The sequence below is a fragment of the Oryzias latipes genome, chromosome 5 (assembly GCF_053564925.1).
Source record: "Oryzias latipes strain Hd-rR chromosome 5, Olatipes_Hd-rR_3.1".
In the NCBI taxonomy this organism is placed as follows: domain Eukaryota; kingdom Metazoa; phylum Chordata; class Actinopteri; order Beloniformes; family Adrianichthyidae; genus Oryzias; species Oryzias latipes.
Window position 1 is genome coordinate 4,232,495 of NC_136241.1, and position 18,788 is coordinate 4,251,282.

Here is an 18,788-nt window from a genome sequence, read left to right on the forward strand (position 1 = left end):
CCTGACACACCCCTGTATTTTATCTGGGCTGGGGACGGGCACAGGGAGATCCAGATTTCTGGCTACACAGTAACACGAAGGGTCTTGCCTAAGGACCCACACTGGATGAGGATCATCAAACCCCCCTGGGGGTCCAACCCTGGTTTCCCATGAGCCCGTCCTACCCTTGACCAACGGAGCTATTAATTTCTCTTATCTGCTCTAAGCAAAGAAACCTGATGATGTAAGGAAACGACTACCATAATTGCTTCAGCAAAGCTTTTAAAAAGTAACAGACTGATCCTCTTAATGTGTCTCTGTAAGTTTTATAACAGGTTGGATTTTATAATTATGTAAAACGCAGCATCAAAAACAACAAAAGTGTTTTTGAAGAGAAATTGTCTTTTGTAAGTAACTGGGACTTTTTGGTCTCATTATTATAATTTTTAGAGTGTCTACGGAGAGCATTTTACTAAGTGACATTCATATCACAGAAAGGTGTTTGCTATTATTTGCTGTAACCACGTAACTGTCTTTTCCGGTCTACAAGGCAGACTAATACACACAAAAGAGGCCATAAAACAGCACTTTGTCGCTGCTCTTAGTGCAGTATCCAGGCAGTGTTGATTTCCATTGTGAACTCCCCATCTTCACTGCACTGCTCGCTTGTCACCATCGCATTAAGCCATAAGTACAAGGACTAATTTTATACCTTTATATTCAGCTCACTCATAAGCCAGTGTTTGTCTGAAATGAGGGATTGTTCAGTGAGCCCACTTCAGTCAGGATTTATCACAGAGGAATAAATCAAAGGGTTGGTGCTGCTGAGTGAATCATGTTCTAACTCCATGACAGATTATGTAAATTATCGATCGTTCTACATGTCAACTGTAAAGTATAATCTGGTGAAAGAAGCATGTCATACTAAGCACTAGGAAGGAATGGTTTAATGATAGAAGAGAATCACAGCACGCTGCTTTATTATAATGTCATTCTTTGATCATAAAAGGGCTTTTCAACACTTTTGATAATTTGAATTTGGACACTAATAGGATATATTATACACACATGCATTAACCTGAAAGACTAAAGTGAGACAAACCCACATATTGGTAAAGTTCTAATCCAAATGTTCAAAGTACAACACAACACTGTGTTTTATGCAGATAAATCCAGGGTACACCTTCACAGTCATTGGTCAAAATCTCTGCTGGATGAATTGAAATTTCAGAGCATGTATTCATTCAGAGACGTTTTCACCCATGAGAGCCTGTTTCTCAAAGTCAATTGATCAACAAATCCAGAAAAGGAAAGGTCCACAAATTAGCTCTGAATTCCATGATTTGCACAGTTCAAAGTCTAAGCCTGCTCCTCTGGTATTTGCCCAGGAATCTTGTGAGCTTGGTTCTCCATGTTTCTGGGATTGGAGTTGGCAAAACTTGGATGAGTTTCTGATGAGCTGCTGGTTCTTTGAATAAACTGAAGAAAGTTTTCCTGAAACGAGCCCTCTAGGCTGGATGGCCCGATCTCCACAGGTTGGGTCACGCAGCAACGTCGAAACTTGACCAGTTCATCTCTGATTTGTCTGTTCAACAGCCCATAGAAGAATGGGTTGACTGCAAATGAGGAGTAGGCAAGCCAGTTGACTGCCTCCTCCAAGTCTCCAGGGCTCTTCATGGACCCCGTGAGGGACATTTGAAGGTGGAAAATGAAAAAAGGCAGCCAGCAAACTAAGAACTGGCCAACAATGAATGCCAAGGTGAGAGCAGCTTTGCCTCCACTGAAGGCCCTCTCTGGGGATAGTCTTTGGGGTAAAGTGCGGGTGGTGATGATCGTGGTCTGGCTGTTGATGGAGTCTGACCGATCTTTGGCAGGACTTGCATCTGCCCATGTTGGCACAGCGGGAACTTGCTGCAAAGCTGCAGAGCGGGCTACTTTGTACACAGCGGAGTAAACAGAAAAAATAACCACCACAGGAGCCAGGAAGCAGATCACACAAAACAGAACGGCAAAGACTCCTCTCAACCGACTGTGACTGGCATGCAGAGAACAATGAGAGGCTGCAATGGAGCTCTGATGACCGTAAGGTGGCCAACCAAAAAGCGTAACCAAAGCCAAGAGAAGGGACTTGAACCAGATCAAGAGCATGACACCAATAACAAGGTTTATGGTCATTTTGACCTCATATCTCATGGGGTGTACAATATAGAAATAACGTTCCACACTGATGGCTGTGATGGTGAGAATGGACAGGCAAATGAGGAAAACATTGAGGAAGATGTAAACTTGACATTCCAGAATGGTGAAGACTACAGTGGCAAAGAAGGGGGAGCTGGATATGATTCCCAAAGGCATGAGGAGGATGGCACACAGCACATCCACTGCACAGAGGTGACACACAAATGCAAACTTTTTGAGGTGAGGGGCACGAGCAATAGCCACCATCACGCCAGTGTTGGCCAACAATGCTATGAGGTTCAGCGTTACCATGCAGAACAACCCAAACAAGTCTTTCATTTGAGACTGGGAGCTTGTGACGACGCCCACATCAGGGGGGACTGTGGGATGGGGCCCAAATAACCCAGTGGAAAAATTAGAAATTGAATGATCAGAGGTTATCATGGGGCTAGTCTTGTCAGCCATCATTCCTCCAGCCTTTCCTCCATCTGCATCTCAGATGATTGCGAACGTGGATTTCCTGTGCTCAGAAAAGAAAGCAAAATAGATTGATTATGTTCAGGCATTTGTGTAAACTACTACCAGTAATTGAACTGCCACTGGTAAAAGTAATGGAGAAATTATCCAACCTCACTTTCATCGCTTTGGCTTTTCCTAAAAACACAATAAGACTTCCTAACCCAAAAATAATACTTCAACTATCTTAAAGTAAGTTCATATTACGAGTTCCATGCATCCGATTTTCTGGGATCTTTAACCCCTTCACAACTTTTAATGCAAATATTTAGGATCAACTTGAAAGCAAAAACATAAGTGAATTCTTTTTTTACCCCATTGCTGGAAATAAATTCAGGCATCAAGAGATTAAAAAAAATCAAATAAGAACATTTGATACAGGAGTGTAAGATGCTGCAGTAAAATACCATGTGATAAAGACATTGCAATAAACTAACTTCTATTGAATAATGAAATTCAATCCTTAATTACAGGAAAGTGTTAATTAAAAAAATCAATCTCCAAAGAAATGTTACGTCTCTAAAACTGTTTTCAATTTGGCCATTTTTTTACTTCAAGCTAAATATTCCAGGTTTCATTGGAGCCTAAAAACAATAAAAACTGTTGACGTGTTTTAATTTTTATATCATCCTTTCAGTCTTTTTTTTAAGCTCAAGTACGGTCATTTTAATTAAATTACTTACCCATAGTTCATCTTCACTCTTTGCAGTTTAAACCAGTTGGTTATCAGCTGTCCAACCAGGTTAAATTCCAGTTTAAGTCCCACATAGTAATAATAATTCTAAGGTGCTCAAAAAAGTAATGATCCAAACAGGCATTTAAGTCACGCAGAAGATGGATGATTCCAAAGCTTGAATTTTATGCAAATTCCTGAAAAGCTTCTGATATCTTCTTTAATTACTCCTCCAGTGGCTCCTTTCCCCCTTATCTTCAGCTGTGCATGGCACTGACTGTCACACATTGTGACTCTGGACGGTTTTCTCTTTTTTCCCGTTTGCACATCAACACATGCTCCTCTGTTCCTCTTCAGCACCGTCCTTTCCTGGGTCCTACACTCCACCTCTTCAAAAGCCTCGTATCCACACACACATACACATATTTTTCAGTCATATTTACGAGGATTATCATTTTATTAACTCATTAAAGTGATCTCATGTGCAATGTAGTTTCACTTGGAAGCAGCATTTCAGACACAATCAGAGCTTTTCTTACAAGAAACCTTGTAACATCTCCCAAAACTTCATATGCATCTTTTCTGCAAATACAGAGAGCCTTAATGTTGCTGCGATGTACTGTCATTTTACAACTACTGCAAAGGTCCACACATTTTTAAAGCCATGCTGCATGCAAAAGATCCCAGACATTTATTTTCCTTCTAGTTAAGAACTCTTGAACCAAATCACACAGGTATTCAAAGAAGAAACAATCCAAAGAGGAAAAAGGATTGATATAACCTTTTTAAAGACAATGTTCAAGAAGAGGAAACTTCCTTCTAAAGTAAACTGTTCGCCAAGTGGGTCCAGTACCTGCATATTATCCCATTTGCTCCACACTGGAGCAGAAGGCTAACAGACTTTGGTAAAACCAAAACATTCTTAGTCGCTTAATAAAGGACTGTCTGCAGCATCAAACTACAAGAAAAGTCCAAATGTAGCTGTGTTCACACATCTATGCAGATATAAATGTGACACTACAGTGCAAGGTTACAATCTTATCTATCAACAGAGAAAATAAGCATTACTTTCATCGTTTATGCAACGCAAGACACAAGTTGCAGCAGCACCATGCTGGAAGGCACAGAAAAGAATTAGGATTTGGTCATAGCAGTCATCTCAACACCTTAAAGCGATCTTCAGGTACATTAAACTCCACGACAGCTTATCTATCGCTCATGCTGAGGTGCTTCTCTGTGATTCCAATCATTGACGCATTTTCAGTTCCAGCAGGAAGCGAAGGCGACACTGGCTTTCCTTGTAAATGAGATATTCACTGTTGCAGAAGGAGCTGTTTGAGAACCGGGGCTGGTGTTGGGCTTTTCCTTGAGGAACGGCCACCTCTTTACCCTCCAGGGTGATGAAAGTGTCTTTAGAGGGATCTGTAAACAAAACCAATCCAAAATTCATTTCTAATTTACATGTCACGACTTATCAGAAAAATTAGAAAGCTGCAGCTTCTACAACACAACATCTATCAGTAGCTTTGTCAAGACAATGACGGTGCATCTGAGGTCTCATCCATTTCAATAAGCTTGAATGTTGTCCATTTGTTTCCTTAATACAGTTTTAAAAATTAATATATGGATTCCCCTCATTTTGATAGCGTATTGTATATTTTTGGCATGTTTCTAAAAATTTGATTCCTGTGGTTCCTCGTTATTTTGTGGTTAACCTTTCGCAGCCTCCGTGTTACGCAGATTTTTCTCAGTAATTTGGCATTCCTTTTTTTTTTTTTCAGTGCACCATGTTGCGTGTCCTGACTGGCTGTTAAACTTGTCATTCAGTCTCCTCAGCACGGTGTCTCCTGAACAGAATACGTTCAGTTTGACAGATCTACATATATCTTCGATCCTGAGTAGATCTTTGTTTTCATTCTAGAAAACTGGACTTATTTTTCTACCAAGGTTTGATTTGATTTTGATTTGGTTTTTTTTAAGCAATCAAGGCGAGAATAATGCAGAAAATAACACAATCAGCATTCGTACATTCATACAAAGACTTATCAAACGTAGGATCATTTTGATAATTCAGGTTTGAATTTTGAGAGTTTAAAACAAGGGAGAAAAGTATAAAAATGTTCAGTTTGTCTGATAAAAGTAAATAAAGCGTGCAGTAAGGAGTTTTACAACCTTAAAACTGACGCTGGGCTCGGCCAACAATTTCCAGAATTAATGCCATTCGATTGACGATTCTTTCGATCCACTTGATTCAATTTCATTTTGAATTGACACGGTTTGCACATTTAGACATATTTGCATAGAAATACAATAATAGTTGAATATGTCCTGAATTAGGGCTGCACGATATGAGGAAAACTTGCGATATGCGATATTAGTGATCAATATTGCGATAACGATAAATTTGCGGTAAATAAACAAATAGAAAAAAAACAAAAACATCATTCCCATTTCATTGCAACAGTTTAAAAATTATACTCCAAATGACCCTCATCGACATGGGGGACAAACGTCAGGGTGGCTAACCCTGGTCCTCAAGAGCCTCAACCCTGTCTGTTTTCCAATTCTCCCTAGACTGCTCGATAATGATAACCAAAATCAGGTGTGTTCAGTCAATCAGGATGTGAAATCACTTGAGTCAGCCAATCAACAGCAAGCTGGTTAAGGAGAGCTGGAAAACAGGCAGGGTTGAGGCTCTTCAGGACCAGGGTTAACATAATAGGCCTCCATCTGATTGGTCAACAATGGGAAGGCGTCCATCTGATTGGTCAAAGCATAAAGGGATTTATTTGATTCGTTAAATGCTTCAAGCTGCTAGAAGATTGTTTAACACATTTTGGGTTTGCGATTTATTGCGATATTCGCCGTCTTTTGCGATATGCATATTGCAGAGCTGGATATTGCGATAACGATAAATTTGCGGTATATTGTGCAGGCCTATCCTGAATATATTTATATTAATCAAATACACTTCACATACTATGAAATCTGTTAGTGAAATAATAAACAAATGAGTAAGTCAGTCAGTCAGCCTGTCTATCTGTCTTTCTGTAGCTATGCATCTATCTAAACGCACGTTTGGAGGCTTCCATGTTTAAAACTCATGCATTGCAACGCAAGTTTTAAGTCCATTTTCAAGCTCTTCATTCAAAACATGCAGCAATTGAACGCGCTATGAAAGTTGAACCAGTTGAACTTTGACCTATCAATCACTCAGCTTTGGTACCGACATAGGGGTTTGAGAAATGATCGTGAAAGAGAAATTGATTACAGTTTGGAATAGAGCTGAGAGCAAGATTCTTGAGATATGCACCACATGACATGTCTCTTCCAACTGTGAGTACACGCACTTATATCGGGTAGCGACAGTCCAGTGTGAACACCTTATGCTAAAAGTGCATTCAAGAATCCGCATTCCGCACGTTATTGAATGCGTCTCCCGTCAAAATCAGTTTCTTTTTATGCTAAAATGACACTTTTTAGACTAAACATTTTGAAAGATGTTCTAATTTATTACGATGTACCTGCAAGAGCAAAGACTTTACAGTATGAAATAACTCCAGCGACCACAGTACCTGGTTCCACTCGACCTCGTGCCACCACACTGTCAAAACCTGAGGGCGCTTCCTTTAAAGAGGGCTCATCCTTGGTAATAGTGTACTCTCTTCCAAGTGCAACCTCGCTTAGAAACATCACCCCTGTTTTGTTTGAGGTGCGTACTAGAATTTGTGACAAAAAAAAAAAGGAATTCAGTACACTTTTCAAATCATTATCTTTTTCTAAATGAAGCTGTATCTGTGGCCTCACCGTAACATATAGACTTGCTGTTTTCAGATGCAAAATAGATCCCACGACCGACGCGGCCTCCTGACTGAGGCATTATCCTCAGGCCGCTCTTCAGAATAGCTGCAACCACTGCTATATTTGTACCGTGCCAAAGAAGACGACGATTTTCCAGCTTGTCGTTCTCAGCAAAACGCTGCCCCTACAGGGTGGAACAAGAATTACAGAAGCGGGCCCATTGCTCTTTTGTACTACATGTGGAGTTAGGGTTCTATGTGGGCCTACCTCCATCTCTCGATCAACCTCCCACACATTGACAATTGTTGGGTTATAGAATTTGTCAGAAGTTGCTTTAAGGTACGTTTCGATGATCTTCACAAACAAACAGAGATGGGATTTACTTCACATTGTTAAAAAAAAAAAAGAACGCGATGACTGAAAGGATTCCAGCAGTTTTTATCAAGAGACTATACCTTAAATGTTTTAGACTTTTTGTCCAGTAAAGAAAGCTTGCATTTAAGAGACATGTAGTCCTGGTCCAGGTGATGAGGAACTGTTTCGATCATCTCTTCCTGAGCCTTCTCCGTTTCAGACTTCAGAGTCTGAGCTAGCTCAATGTCAGCCAGGACCTAGGCAGAACCAAAAGACAACAGTTCAGGGTAAAGACCACCGAGGGCGTCAAATCAGACTCCAGAAGAAAACATCAAAACCATTTCTATATTACATATAACCTAAATTAAAGCTGCACCATTACGCAACCAATACAGTAATACAAGTTGATCAAAACCAATTTCCTCCCACTTACCATAAGCATCTGTTTTTTATGCTCAATGATCTCTTTGGTGTTGATGGTTGGGGGCCTGTTCCGGCCAAAGTTGTGAGGAATTGTGGTAAAAAATTTGGAGGAAAGTTCTTCTAGAAGATGTCTTTGGTTGGGTTTGTTCAAGGCTGCTTCAATCTCCTCTAAAACCTCAAAGCCCTTTGCAATCTGAACCTTACTTAGTTTGCCCAAGGGCATCTTTTTGATATCTGCATGATGACAAACAGACACAGACCAAAATCAAGTGGGTATAGCTTTGGACTGTCGTTTCTTTGGCTTAAAAGTTTAGCATTTTGGGAAACGTTGTTTTAATTTAGACATTAAAATGTGAGGAAGACACTTGTTCTTCTGTCAAAAACAGTTCAAATAAATACCCACACAGCCCACTGAACAGGTACAGATGAATAAATAGATGGAGAAAGGAGACACATTTACCTAAGTCCATACACTCCATTGCTTCCTTAAACATGTCATTGCTGAAAATAAGTGTAATGAGCTTCTGAGTGGCTTCATCGAGGGTACAAGGCAGGGTGTTTTTAGGCACTTTGACGGCTTTTCCATCAACACTGTCAACCTGGAGTGAAAAAGAAAGAAGATGCTGAGTACGGCTGCCATCAATGACACCAACATCTGCTGGCTGATAAAGCAGAGCACTTGCCTTGACCTCGGCATCCTGCTCTCCTTCCACCTCAATCAGAGTGTATTTCCCAGGATGAGTGACAAAGTTGCTCCTGTTGCTCCAGTCATTTTTTGTCTTGTCCTTAAACTTCTTCTCAAAGTCCTTGACAGCTTTCTCAGGCGTATCGAATGAGTTGAGTTTGTTTTGTCCAACTTCACCCTGAATTTGCATGAAAGGACGAGGCAGTCACATGCAAATTGATAGAGGAAGAAGTGTATTACAACAAGGAACTGACAGTCTTTGTAAAGTCTGTATTCCAGTAAACCTCCAAACATTACTAAAGAAACTGGTGATATCTTGTATTTGGATAATAAATACATTCTTGATAGGGTAAAAATAAACATGTGTCATGTGCAGCAGATGTTTGAGCAAACTACAAATGTATTTCACACTGTAATGATGTGAGAAAATGTATAACTATTATTAAAGTATCAGAAAAATGGAACTAAATGTGATTTAACAGTTGTTTACATCTCCACCAGCAACGCAAGAGAATTAGGAAACTTGCATGTGCAGAATTTGCCTCAACTATTTTGGCTACTTACACAGTCATCATCACTATGGATGCAGTGTGCTTCTGATAGTTGATGTATTGGTTTTTAGCTGCTGCTTTTTTATTCCTTTTTGTTTTTTGTTTTGTTTGTTTTATGAATTGTTTAGTACTTTCTTTGTTGTACATGATGTACTCTATGATTCATGTTGAATCTGGGACACTGTCATGAAGGACTCATCTGTTCACCTCTTTTGTTTCCATGTACAGCTTAAGATGACCACACACTATTTTGCACATTTAGATGTATTATTTATTTATTTAATATTATTTTATTATTTATTTATGTATTATGTATTTATTTAACTTGAATGTCATTTCTGAATGTCCTTGCTGTTGCATATCTGTGAATTTCCCCATTGTGGGATAAATAAAGTTATATAATCTAATCTAATTATTTTGAACTGTAAAAATCAAACATCAAATAATATAAAGTCTATTAATCTATTGTAAAAGCGTTCCCAGTGGTCTTTTGATTGTAATGTATGCCGTTTTTAGGCTAAATCTAAACACTTGTGTCATTTTCTAGGACATAGTTACTGCAGAGCGGTGGGAGTTCATCAGAAATTCACGTCTGAGTTGTTGGCAAGGAGTAAGGCGAGCCCACCCACCCCTCCCATCATCCATCTGTTTATACATTCTCCCACTAGCTTACAGCCCCTCACACCACCACCAACCTATCATTACCAGTGCATCTAAAATGGTGAGAAATATCAGATCTATCCATCCGTACAGTTTTGCTCCAGATTCCACCTCAGACGAGTAAAACAAAGACGTTCATGGATTTAATTGTCTGCAAAGGGATGCATCAGAATGGAGCTTCTGGCTTGCCGTAGAAACTTGTACATCACACTTACAAGCTTCTGCAAACAGCATTTTTTTCATCTGCTCTTGATTAACAACGATTTGAATAATAAAAATACTTAAAAATGTCATTTTAAGATAGATTTTCCTAATAAAAGCATGTTCAAACACCAAGAAAGACTTCACATTTAATTGGAAATGAAAGGAAAAGTGAACCCACTTACCACTCTCCCCCACCGGTTCCACGAATAAAACCTCTTGTTTTCTTGAACGACCTGGATGACGTAGAACTTGTTGTTGTTGTGACCTATGTTGGTCTGGTTCAGCATGCAGCCGTAGTCCTCATACACCTGGTGAGAACCACGCATTTGTTTCCATCAAAAAGCCATAATGATGTTGACATCATCATAAAGGGCCAACCAGCCCACCTCGCCCGTGGAAGCCAGGGGACACTGTTCATCCACCGCCCTTCTGCCTTTGGGCTGGGCCCCTGCAGCCAGAAGGGCCTCTTTGGCGGAGGTGAAGGCATCTTTGGGCTCCTCTTTCACTTTCTTCCCTCCAGCCTTGGCAGCAGAGGCAGCTCGTCTCTTTGGTGCCATGTTTCCCCGGTCGTGTCTGCGCAGACACGGGAGTGCAGACGTCCTGCGTGACTTTAAGTAGCAGGTAAACAAAGTAGAGTAAGTAAAGCGATGTCTGTCTGTGTCTCCAGGCCCACGGCCGGCGTGGCTCCGTGGATCTGCGGTCACAAATTTAATGATCTGACAGGTCACAGTTTAACACCGGAAATGCTCGGACACAAACGTCCCGCACACGAACACGGTGGCACGTCAGCAGCTACAAGCGAACCGAATCTCTGCAAAGCAACGAGACCGGATCAGACCAACACCGTCCGACCGACGTTCACGTGTCATCACTTTACCGAACAACCGAAAACTCACCGTTTAGCTACAGACTAGCAGCCGATTGAAGGGGCAGAAGACAGGAAAGGCCGGTTACAGCTTTGTCTCTGAATGGGTGAACAGGCCACGAACCGGAGACAGACCGTGACTGCGGGGTGGAGCCCGACTGCACTTTGTTTATCTTCAGTTGTAACACATGGAGGACGTCTGCAGTCGGGCTGTTGTCGCCCCCTGGCGGCAGAAGCAAGTTAGATCAGGTCCCCTAAGTTTAGTGGCTGATGAAGGAAGGCAGCACTGGTAAAAAAACAAAAAAATGATGGAGAACACTTTCTACTAGTTTGAATCATACTATCAAACTATTTTTATTCTCTTCTATTGGTTTGATCAGTTTGATTTCGTTATGCAATCAACCTACTGCTCTTCTGTACGTTTTTTTGCCGTGCGGATCTTCTGTTATGGAAGTTATGGATATTATTCCTATCTTGTGCAATTTCTTCTGCAACTAATGGTTCTTCTGCAATTCAATGAAGTTGCTGAAGCCTTTACCATAGAAATACTGTACATGGGGAAGGGTCTTCTGCAACCTTAAACTTTCTACAATCCTAACATCTGCTTTCTTTATTCTATTTAAAAATTCAAACAGGCATTTGTTCTGCTCTTTGTGGACTTTTCCGCTGTCTTCAAATGATTTCGCAAGTACTTAAAGTCTTTAAAAAATTCAAGTTGAAATTCTGAACAAACTGCTGTAACTCAACCACCGTTTGTCTCGGTGACATGATTTTCTAAAATGTAGGAAAATGCCCCAATTTCGGTATAAGAGATACACTTCATTACACGTGTTTGGAATAAATTCTGTTTGTATGAGTATTTTTCAACTAGATCAGCATTAAACCTCTTTATACTGTGGATTTCTCTCAAATCTTGAAACGTTGGTGCGAGTCAGGATCACACCATTGTACATCAGTTATCCCACCCCCTTTAATAGGAAAACTAACTTCCTTTCTACGGGGTTCTTCTTCTGTTAACCTTTGTGCTATCCTATGACCCCCCCTTACATTAACGTGTTCTTCCTACCATGACAAAGGTGGATAAAGGTGGAAAGATTTCATGTAATCCATGGACACCAGTGAAGATCACAAATCATTGAAGAAAAAAGGTTCAGAGCACTGTCTAGTGGGTCTAGATGATCCAACTCCCAATTTTAAAGTGCCTAGGATAGCACAAGGGTTAAGAAGCAATGCCATTAAATAATTTAAAGCAACCACATTTAGCAATTACACATTTAAACATATTTCCACCACAAATGCAACTTTTTACTTTCAGTTTTTACTTTTTACTTTAGTTTACTTTCTAACCCTCATTGTTGCACTGATAAAGACAGAGAAGAATCAAACCAATATTACTTTTTTGTCTGCTTTTAACAAGTACAATTTAGGGATTCTGATGTTTTACATCAGTCGCTTTTCCAATTTGTTTTGAATTTTAATAAAATGTGCAAAAGTTCCCTTTGATTTGACTACCGTAATAATGAATGAGAAGAAATATCCTTTTCATTAGTTTGATATTCATTGCCCAAATAATTAAGACAACAATAAGTAAAACTGACTGATGTCAATAGCGGGTATTTCCACCATTTGCTGGGGTGCAGGTAGAGATTCGGAGGGGGAGGGGTGTCATTCTGGGTGTACTGAGAGTTTGAGGTGTCGTATCCCTCCAAGCCCTTAAAATTGCTTGGAAAACCATGTTATCATTATATCATTACATTTATCTATAAATCCATCTTCTCTGATCTTTTTTATATGTCTTATAAATCTGATATTGAGTGTTCTTCCTGAGACCTCTGCATTTACCGGGCTTGGGACCCGCACCAACAGAACACTGTTTTCTGGCCTGCTGAGGCTGCATTTTTCTTTTCTCCATATTTATGTCTCTCTGTCTATTTGTCCATCTGTCCATCTTTTTTTTGTTTTAATTTTGTGGTTTTTTTGGTCATTTTTAATTTCTTTAGTTAGTTGTGGATTTTTGCAGGCCATCACATTTGAGAGGCCTCCCCTTTTGCCATGCCCATAACGAAGCTTGTTGACAGCGGCGTCTCCTGCTCCTCACCAGCCTCATGATGTCGTTTTGAGGCGTTCTACTCTTCTACAGGTGCTGCATAGTTCTGCAGGTAACTTGGGGGTGGGGTACCATCATCCAGTCTCTGCTCCAGTTGGTCTCAGATGTGCTCTGTTGGGTTCAGGTCATTGCTGGCCAAACCATATGAGACTCTCACACTTCCTTTGTTTATGTATGATTTATTTAGAAAATTTTCAAATAAGAAAACAATTCAAAAACGCAATTACACCATTCGAAAATAAAAATTACAAAAATAAAAAAAGATAAAAACAAATAAATAAATAAAATAATCATACAAACAATACACTGTGCTACCAATATATGTGCAGCAAAGACATTAAACACCTCACACCTGTTGATATATTTGAAAGCTCACTGGGTCGTTTCTAAGGTCAAGGACATGTTCTAAGAAAGGTGACCAAATTTCAGATAATTTAGATCCAGAACCATTAATAGAATGTCTGATTTTTTCCAGCTTGATAAAAGAAAGTGAGTCTTTTATCCATTGTGAATGAGTGGGTGGGCAAAGATCTTTCCAGCGCATCAAGAAAGTCCACCGGGCAAGCAGTGTCAAAAAAGCTACAAGACCCTCAGACCAAGGTGAGAGGGACTGATTGTCCGGGAGTACACCAAAGAGAGCTTTCATTGGGGATTGCTGTACTCTGACGTAACAGACAGAGGCTAGTGAGTCAAACACAGAGTTCCAGAAAGCGACGGGCATGTCAAAAACATGAGTGAGATATGCAGGGCCTAGATTACATTTTACACAGTTAGGATCAGTACCAAGAAAAACTCTGGCAAGTATAATTCTAGACCAATGAGCTCTATGAACCACTTAACATTAAATGATACAGTGGGCACACATTTATGAGGAGTGAATTTGTCCAAGCACAGATCTCCACTGATCATCATTTATGTCCACATGGAGCTCTTCTCACCAAGCCACGCATAGATGGTCAGATGTTGAATCAAGGCTGGATAGTAAGAAGTTATACATTTTTTATATTGTACCCTTCAGAGAGGGGTTGATCCCCATGAAAGTATCAGCCATAGGTCACACTTCCTGAAGTCCACCTGTGACAGTTCTGGCATCACGTGGTGGAGCATTATCATCCATGAACAAAAAGTTGGGGGTGTGCTGGTGAAATTGGGGGATGATGATGGCTCTATGATGTCTCTGAGGTAAGAACCAGCTGTGGTTGGACCTTTTACAACAACCAAATCGGTTGTGTACTGACAGCTGATGCCTGTGCAGAATGTTGCGGCTCCTCCTCCAACGCAAACCCTGGGGACCATGTTGACCTCAGCGTAGTGGTCACCTCGCCATCTCCACCCACACTGACGACCATCATTTCAGTACAAGGTGACCTAACACTCCTCAGAACAGGACGGTATACCGTTGCTGCATTGTCCAGGTCACATGGTCTTGTACTGCATACGTGTGTCTTGGTGTCAGTGTAGTCTCCTGCAGCGGTCGTCTGTCATTCAAGTCAAAGCGGTGGATTTGGTTGGCTTGTCTGGACTCCACCGTGCTTTGCTTGTACCCCCCACATCTGGTAAACGGACCTGCAGCTGTGTGGCGTTTGCTAAACCATGTCTGAGGTCAGAGGTCCTTAGGTCCTGGTCATGGTTGTGGTCTGTCGCAGGCGGGGCTCCACTGTCACACACTCTGACACTAGTTCTGTGTCTTGTGTAAGTCTGCTGATGACACTTTGAGACAAGTTCACCGGCAACATCTGACTGCCTACTACCAACCTGAAGGCGCTATGGTCAGGTGATGCTGCTTATCCGTTCAGCCGCGTCGTGTGTTCATGACTGTTTGAATGATGAACTTGGAAAATCAGCTTGTTATCCCCACAGAATGTTGAGATTGATGCCACATTAAAAGCTTTTTTTCTTTTAGACTTTTTTGGTTTTGGACCCAATAAGTAACACAGTGAGAACAGTGTGTGGAAAACACTAAATGAGGTGTGTGTGTCACCCCAAAACAATTATCTCCCTATCCTGAAAATCTGTGAAGTGAAACCAACACCGTGTTTATGACATCCACTGAGTTTTTCACAAAATCTCTAACTTGTTGAGAGTAGTTTTTCCACGTATCACTGAAAGCAGTTTTATTGCCAGAAAAAGCTGAGAACAAAGGGATGTTTCTGTTTTTATCCTTGATTTTTGCCCAGTTTTTTAATACACAGAAATTACAGTTTGTTTTGACCTTTTTCACGAATTTTCAAAAATGATCCTGACCCAACTAAAGAATCTTAAACTATTTGCAGTGAACTAGATTGTGATAATAGCTAATACGTTTGTTATTTACTAGGTTTAAAGTGTACTTTCTTGCATTTCTTTGTGCAATTTGCAATTAGGAATACTCTTACTTGCATACTATTTTTATTGTTTGCTCACCACTCAACAAATATTTGAGTTTTTTTAAGCCACAGCATCAACTGTAGACTATTTTCACTAGTTTACAGGTTTGCTTCTGCATCAATGTTTATGTCACAGACATTAAAGATACAAACCACAATTGTATTTAAGAAATGTGAAGCAACAGAACACATGCATGCGGTTCTCAAGTTCAGAGTTGAGTTAAACTGAAAAAAGGAAAAAATAAATAATAGAAGACTTATATACAACAAAGATTATATTATACAAAACCCTCAAACGTCAATTGTGTGGATTACCGTAGGTCTGTTTTGCTGTAAGATCTAAAATTATTACATTTTAGGACAAACATGACAAAATTGTTTTCATTGCATAAGATTGTTCACTTATATCTATTTTATTATTAAATTGGTTTTGTTTTGCTTTATTGTTTTTAATAAAATGATTAGAAAGATTAAAATGGGCAAAGTGATTTTCTACTTCATTTCTTGTTTATTTTTTGACTTTGCAAGGGAAAAGACAAACATGCACCTGTGTAGTAGCTTTTTCAGTTTTCTCCACAAAATCTTAATCATTATTGATGTGATGTGATCCAAGTAAGATAATTCCACCGCCTCTGGCACGTATCTGGTGTCTCCCCAAAGTTTAGGCCTTTAATCCTTCATGATTGAAAAATTTGCCATTGACAGCAGTTTCCCCTTAAACTAGTTTATTCTTAGATTTGGTTGTTTGAAAACATCTAAAACCCCAGCTAATACTCCATATGCTTTATTTTTCATTTCAACTAAATGTAAAACTATTCCCGCCTTACATTTTTACATATTTACCTGCCTTCAGCTGGATGTTGCGTGGAATGACAAAGTGGCCACAAGGTGGCAGTCTTTCTCCACTAATGCTGCTTTGTTCTGTTTCACAAAACATTTGTTTTTGCTGCTTGGTGTCCCTGTTTTGTGTATTTTCATAAATTGCTTTAGTGGGTCTTATTTTATAGCAGCATATAGTGTTTTTTTTTGTCTGTTTATTTGCATGTTTTTTTTTCAGATGAATGGTGCAGATAGCAGATCTTCAATGATTAGCAATAAAAATGTCAGGTTCCACATGACGTGTGTTCGTGTGTAACGCTTGTGCTATCTTAGGCACTTTAACATTGGGAGTTGGGTCATCTAGACCCACAAGACAGTGCTCTGAACCTTTTTTCTTCAATGATTTGTGATGTTCACTGGTGTCCATGGATTACATGAAATCTTTCCACCTTTATACACCTTTGGAAAACACGTCAATGTAAGGGTGGGGTCATCTAAGATAGCACAAGGGTTAAGTAGCAAAGGTCCTACCACTGAAATAGTCACGCAGACACAGTATTTGCTATCGTTAGGGTTGGTGGTATTGATCCTCAGTTCCCTTTGTCCTGCAGAAAAGTTTCCTGGTCTTTAGAACAGGGACGTCATGCATGTTTGATTTACATTTCAAGTGGGCCAAATTAATAATTTAATTTACTGACATGTGCAGAGTTATTTTTCTTCCTACATAGACACACACACACCTACACACACACGCACACACACTCAAAAACCAAGTTTTTTTCTTTTTCATATTTATAAAAAACACATTTTATTTACAATAATTACATGAAAGCACAAACTGGTTCACCAAAATGTACAATAAAAACCATTTAAATATATTACATTTAACATATTGACTATATTTTACTTCATCTTTGCAAATAGAATTTCCAAAAAAACAAGGTTATGTTCAACTTTATTGGCATCTCATTTCAATTTGCTACGAGTCAAAGAACAAAGTTAAGTTATTGGAACATTGTACTCACGGCACTTTGAGGACAGAAAAGTCAAGACGATCATCTGTGTGACCTGGTCAGTATCTGAATCAGAACTATTGATTATATTACTCTGTTTACAATTCTCAGCAAAAGGTCTAAAACTGGATCACAACGAGGATGTTGTTGAGTCTACCACTTCTCGGCCGTTGCAAACTGTTGGAACAACGTTGGAGGTTGATGCTGCAAAGCAAAAAAAAAGAAAAGAAGAAGAGATTATAAAAGGGTTCGGTTGTTTTTTCCCGCTGTAGAGTGCATGGTTTCAGTGGCAAGGCAGAGGTTTGACAGATGTAATCATATCTCACTCCCAATGTTAAAGTGCCTTGGATAGCACAAGGGTTGCATCAATTGTACACTGGAAAAACAGGCCCCTTAGAAATATGTCAAAAGTTCTTAGACAATTAGCAGATGCTCTTTGAATAAGCAAAAACAGAAATCTGCCAATGAGGTAAGATAAATGGTCTTACCAAGAATTCTTATTTTAAGAAAACATTCTTGTCATTAAGACATGTTTTCTTAAACTAAGATTATTTTGGTAATGAAAAAATCTCTTGATCAGATTATTTTTCTTCCAAGAGAGAAAATAAGTCTTTTTTTTTAAAGGAGAGACCTTTTTCTTTCTTGAGGTTAAGTTTTTGCTTTGTAAGGGGTTTGCTGTAAATCCTGCTGTATGTGAGGTGGCACCTTGAGAAAAACTGGACGCCGCCGCGGTGTTGACACTGAAACGTGTGGTGGCCGCCCTGAGGGTGCAGACATTCTTCTGTGGCTGGAACAGGATGATGTGGATCTTTGGAGCAAAGAGGCAGCCCAGAACCACCGACCCACTGAGGCTGACGGAGATGCACATAGTTGTGGTTTGCACCTAAACGAGAGAAACGCAACATTTAAAACTCCTGAAAAATATCCTCAACAAGCTGTCTGCTCATTTTTAATTCCTCCTGTAATATTAGTTGTGATTTATCAGTAATGGGAAATGACATTTACTTATGTAGTGCTTTACTATTTTATAGAAGGCTAAAAGCACTTTGCGGTCACAGTCCCATTCACCCATGTACGCACACATTCACACACTGATGGTGGCTCCGCAGCCAAACACTGGTCCCATCACTGCTAATTTTCACCCAGACGATGACAATTAGCTAAGGCTATAATCCTGAATACTTACTTTTTTAGAGCACGGTTTTTGTATGCATTGTCCCTTTATTAAATAAATACAAATACAGATACAACCTCTAATCACCAGGAGAGACGGGGAGTTCCGTGTCTTGCTCAAAGAAACGCAGATAATAAACATACGTTGGGGAAAAAATGACAGGCCAACTCATTAAAAGTCCCACTCTGAGCATTCTCTGTTCTGTTCTAAAAGCACTCACAGTGGTCTTTTAATTATGATCATGTAGTTTTTAGCCAAAAAAAAAAAAAAACTGTTGTTTTCTAGGACATAGCTTCCGCAGAGTGGCAAGAGTTCATCAGAAATTCATCTCAGTCACCTTGGTGTTCTGGGCGGGACTGTTGATGTGGAGCAACCCCGCCTTCCTTTAGGCTCCTCGTTACTGAGAGCTCTCTGTTCACA

The 18,788-nt window shown here is 39.8% G+C and overlaps 3 protein-coding genes across 9 annotated transcripts in view; all 3 read right to left on the reverse strand.

Moving 5' to 3' along the window:
- Positions 1-908: 908 nt before the first annotated feature.
- Positions 909-3,605, reverse strand: gpr61l (G protein-coupled receptor 61-like). 2 transcript variants are annotated; one of them, XM_004068546.5, is made up of 2 exons: positions 3,357-3,605; positions 909-2,677 (listed from the first exon to the last, which is right to left on the reverse strand). In XM_004068546.5, the coding sequence occupies exon 2, from the start codon at positions 2,623-2,625 to the stop codon at positions 1,339-1,341; it is 1,287 nt and encodes a 428-aa protein (XP_004068594.1). In that variant the 5' UTR covers positions 2,626-2,677; positions 3,357-3,605; the 3' UTR covers positions 909-1,338. The 2 variants fall into 2 exon arrangements, with proteins under 2 accessions (XP_004068594.1, XP_078802989.1); XM_078946863.1 differs by having other exon boundaries at positions 909-2,682; positions 3,357-3,496.
- A 166-nt stretch (positions 3,606-3,771) lies between these two features.
- Positions 3,772-11,093, reverse strand: parp3 (poly (ADP-ribose) polymerase family, member 3). Of its 4 annotated transcripts, XM_078946858.1 has the most exons (12): positions 11,025-11,093; positions 10,921-10,977; positions 10,411-10,632; positions 10,207-10,332; positions 8,608-8,787; positions 8,385-8,523; positions 7,935-8,158; positions 7,603-7,758; positions 7,415-7,501; positions 7,154-7,331; positions 6,922-7,065; positions 3,772-4,768 (listed from the first exon to the last, which is right to left on the reverse strand). In XM_078946858.1, the coding sequence occupies exons 3-12, from the start codon at positions 10,579-10,581 to the stop codon at positions 4,593-4,595; spliced, it is 1,581 nt and encodes a 526-aa protein (XP_078802984.1). In that variant the 5' UTR covers positions 10,582-10,632; positions 10,921-10,977; positions 11,025-11,093; the 3' UTR covers positions 3,772-4,592. The 4 variants fall into 4 exon arrangements, with proteins under 4 accessions (XP_078802984.1, XP_023810490.1, XP_023810491.1 ...); XM_023954722.2 differs by having other exon boundaries at positions 10,921-11,061; XM_023954723.2 differs by having other exon boundaries at positions 10,411-10,835; positions 10,921-11,060.
- Positions 11,094-16,951: 5,858 nt separating this feature from the next.
- Positions 16,952-18,788, reverse strand: part of grm2a (glutamate receptor, metabotropic 2a) — a 50,811-nt gene continuing 48,974 nt past the window's right edge. For 2 of the 3 annotated variants that reach the window (XM_020703019.3, XM_078946857.1), the window contains 2 exons: positions 17,900-18,077; positions 16,956-17,398 (listed from right to left, as the gene is read on the reverse strand). In XM_020703019.3, coding sequence (XP_020558678.1) covers positions 17,325-17,398; positions 17,900-18,077 — 252 coding nt within the window. In that variant the 3' untranslated portion in view covers positions 16,956-17,324. Of the gene's footprint in view, positions 17,399-17,899; positions 18,078-18,788 lie in introns of all 3 variants that reach the window. The other variant, XM_004068547.5, reaches the window with a different exon arrangement.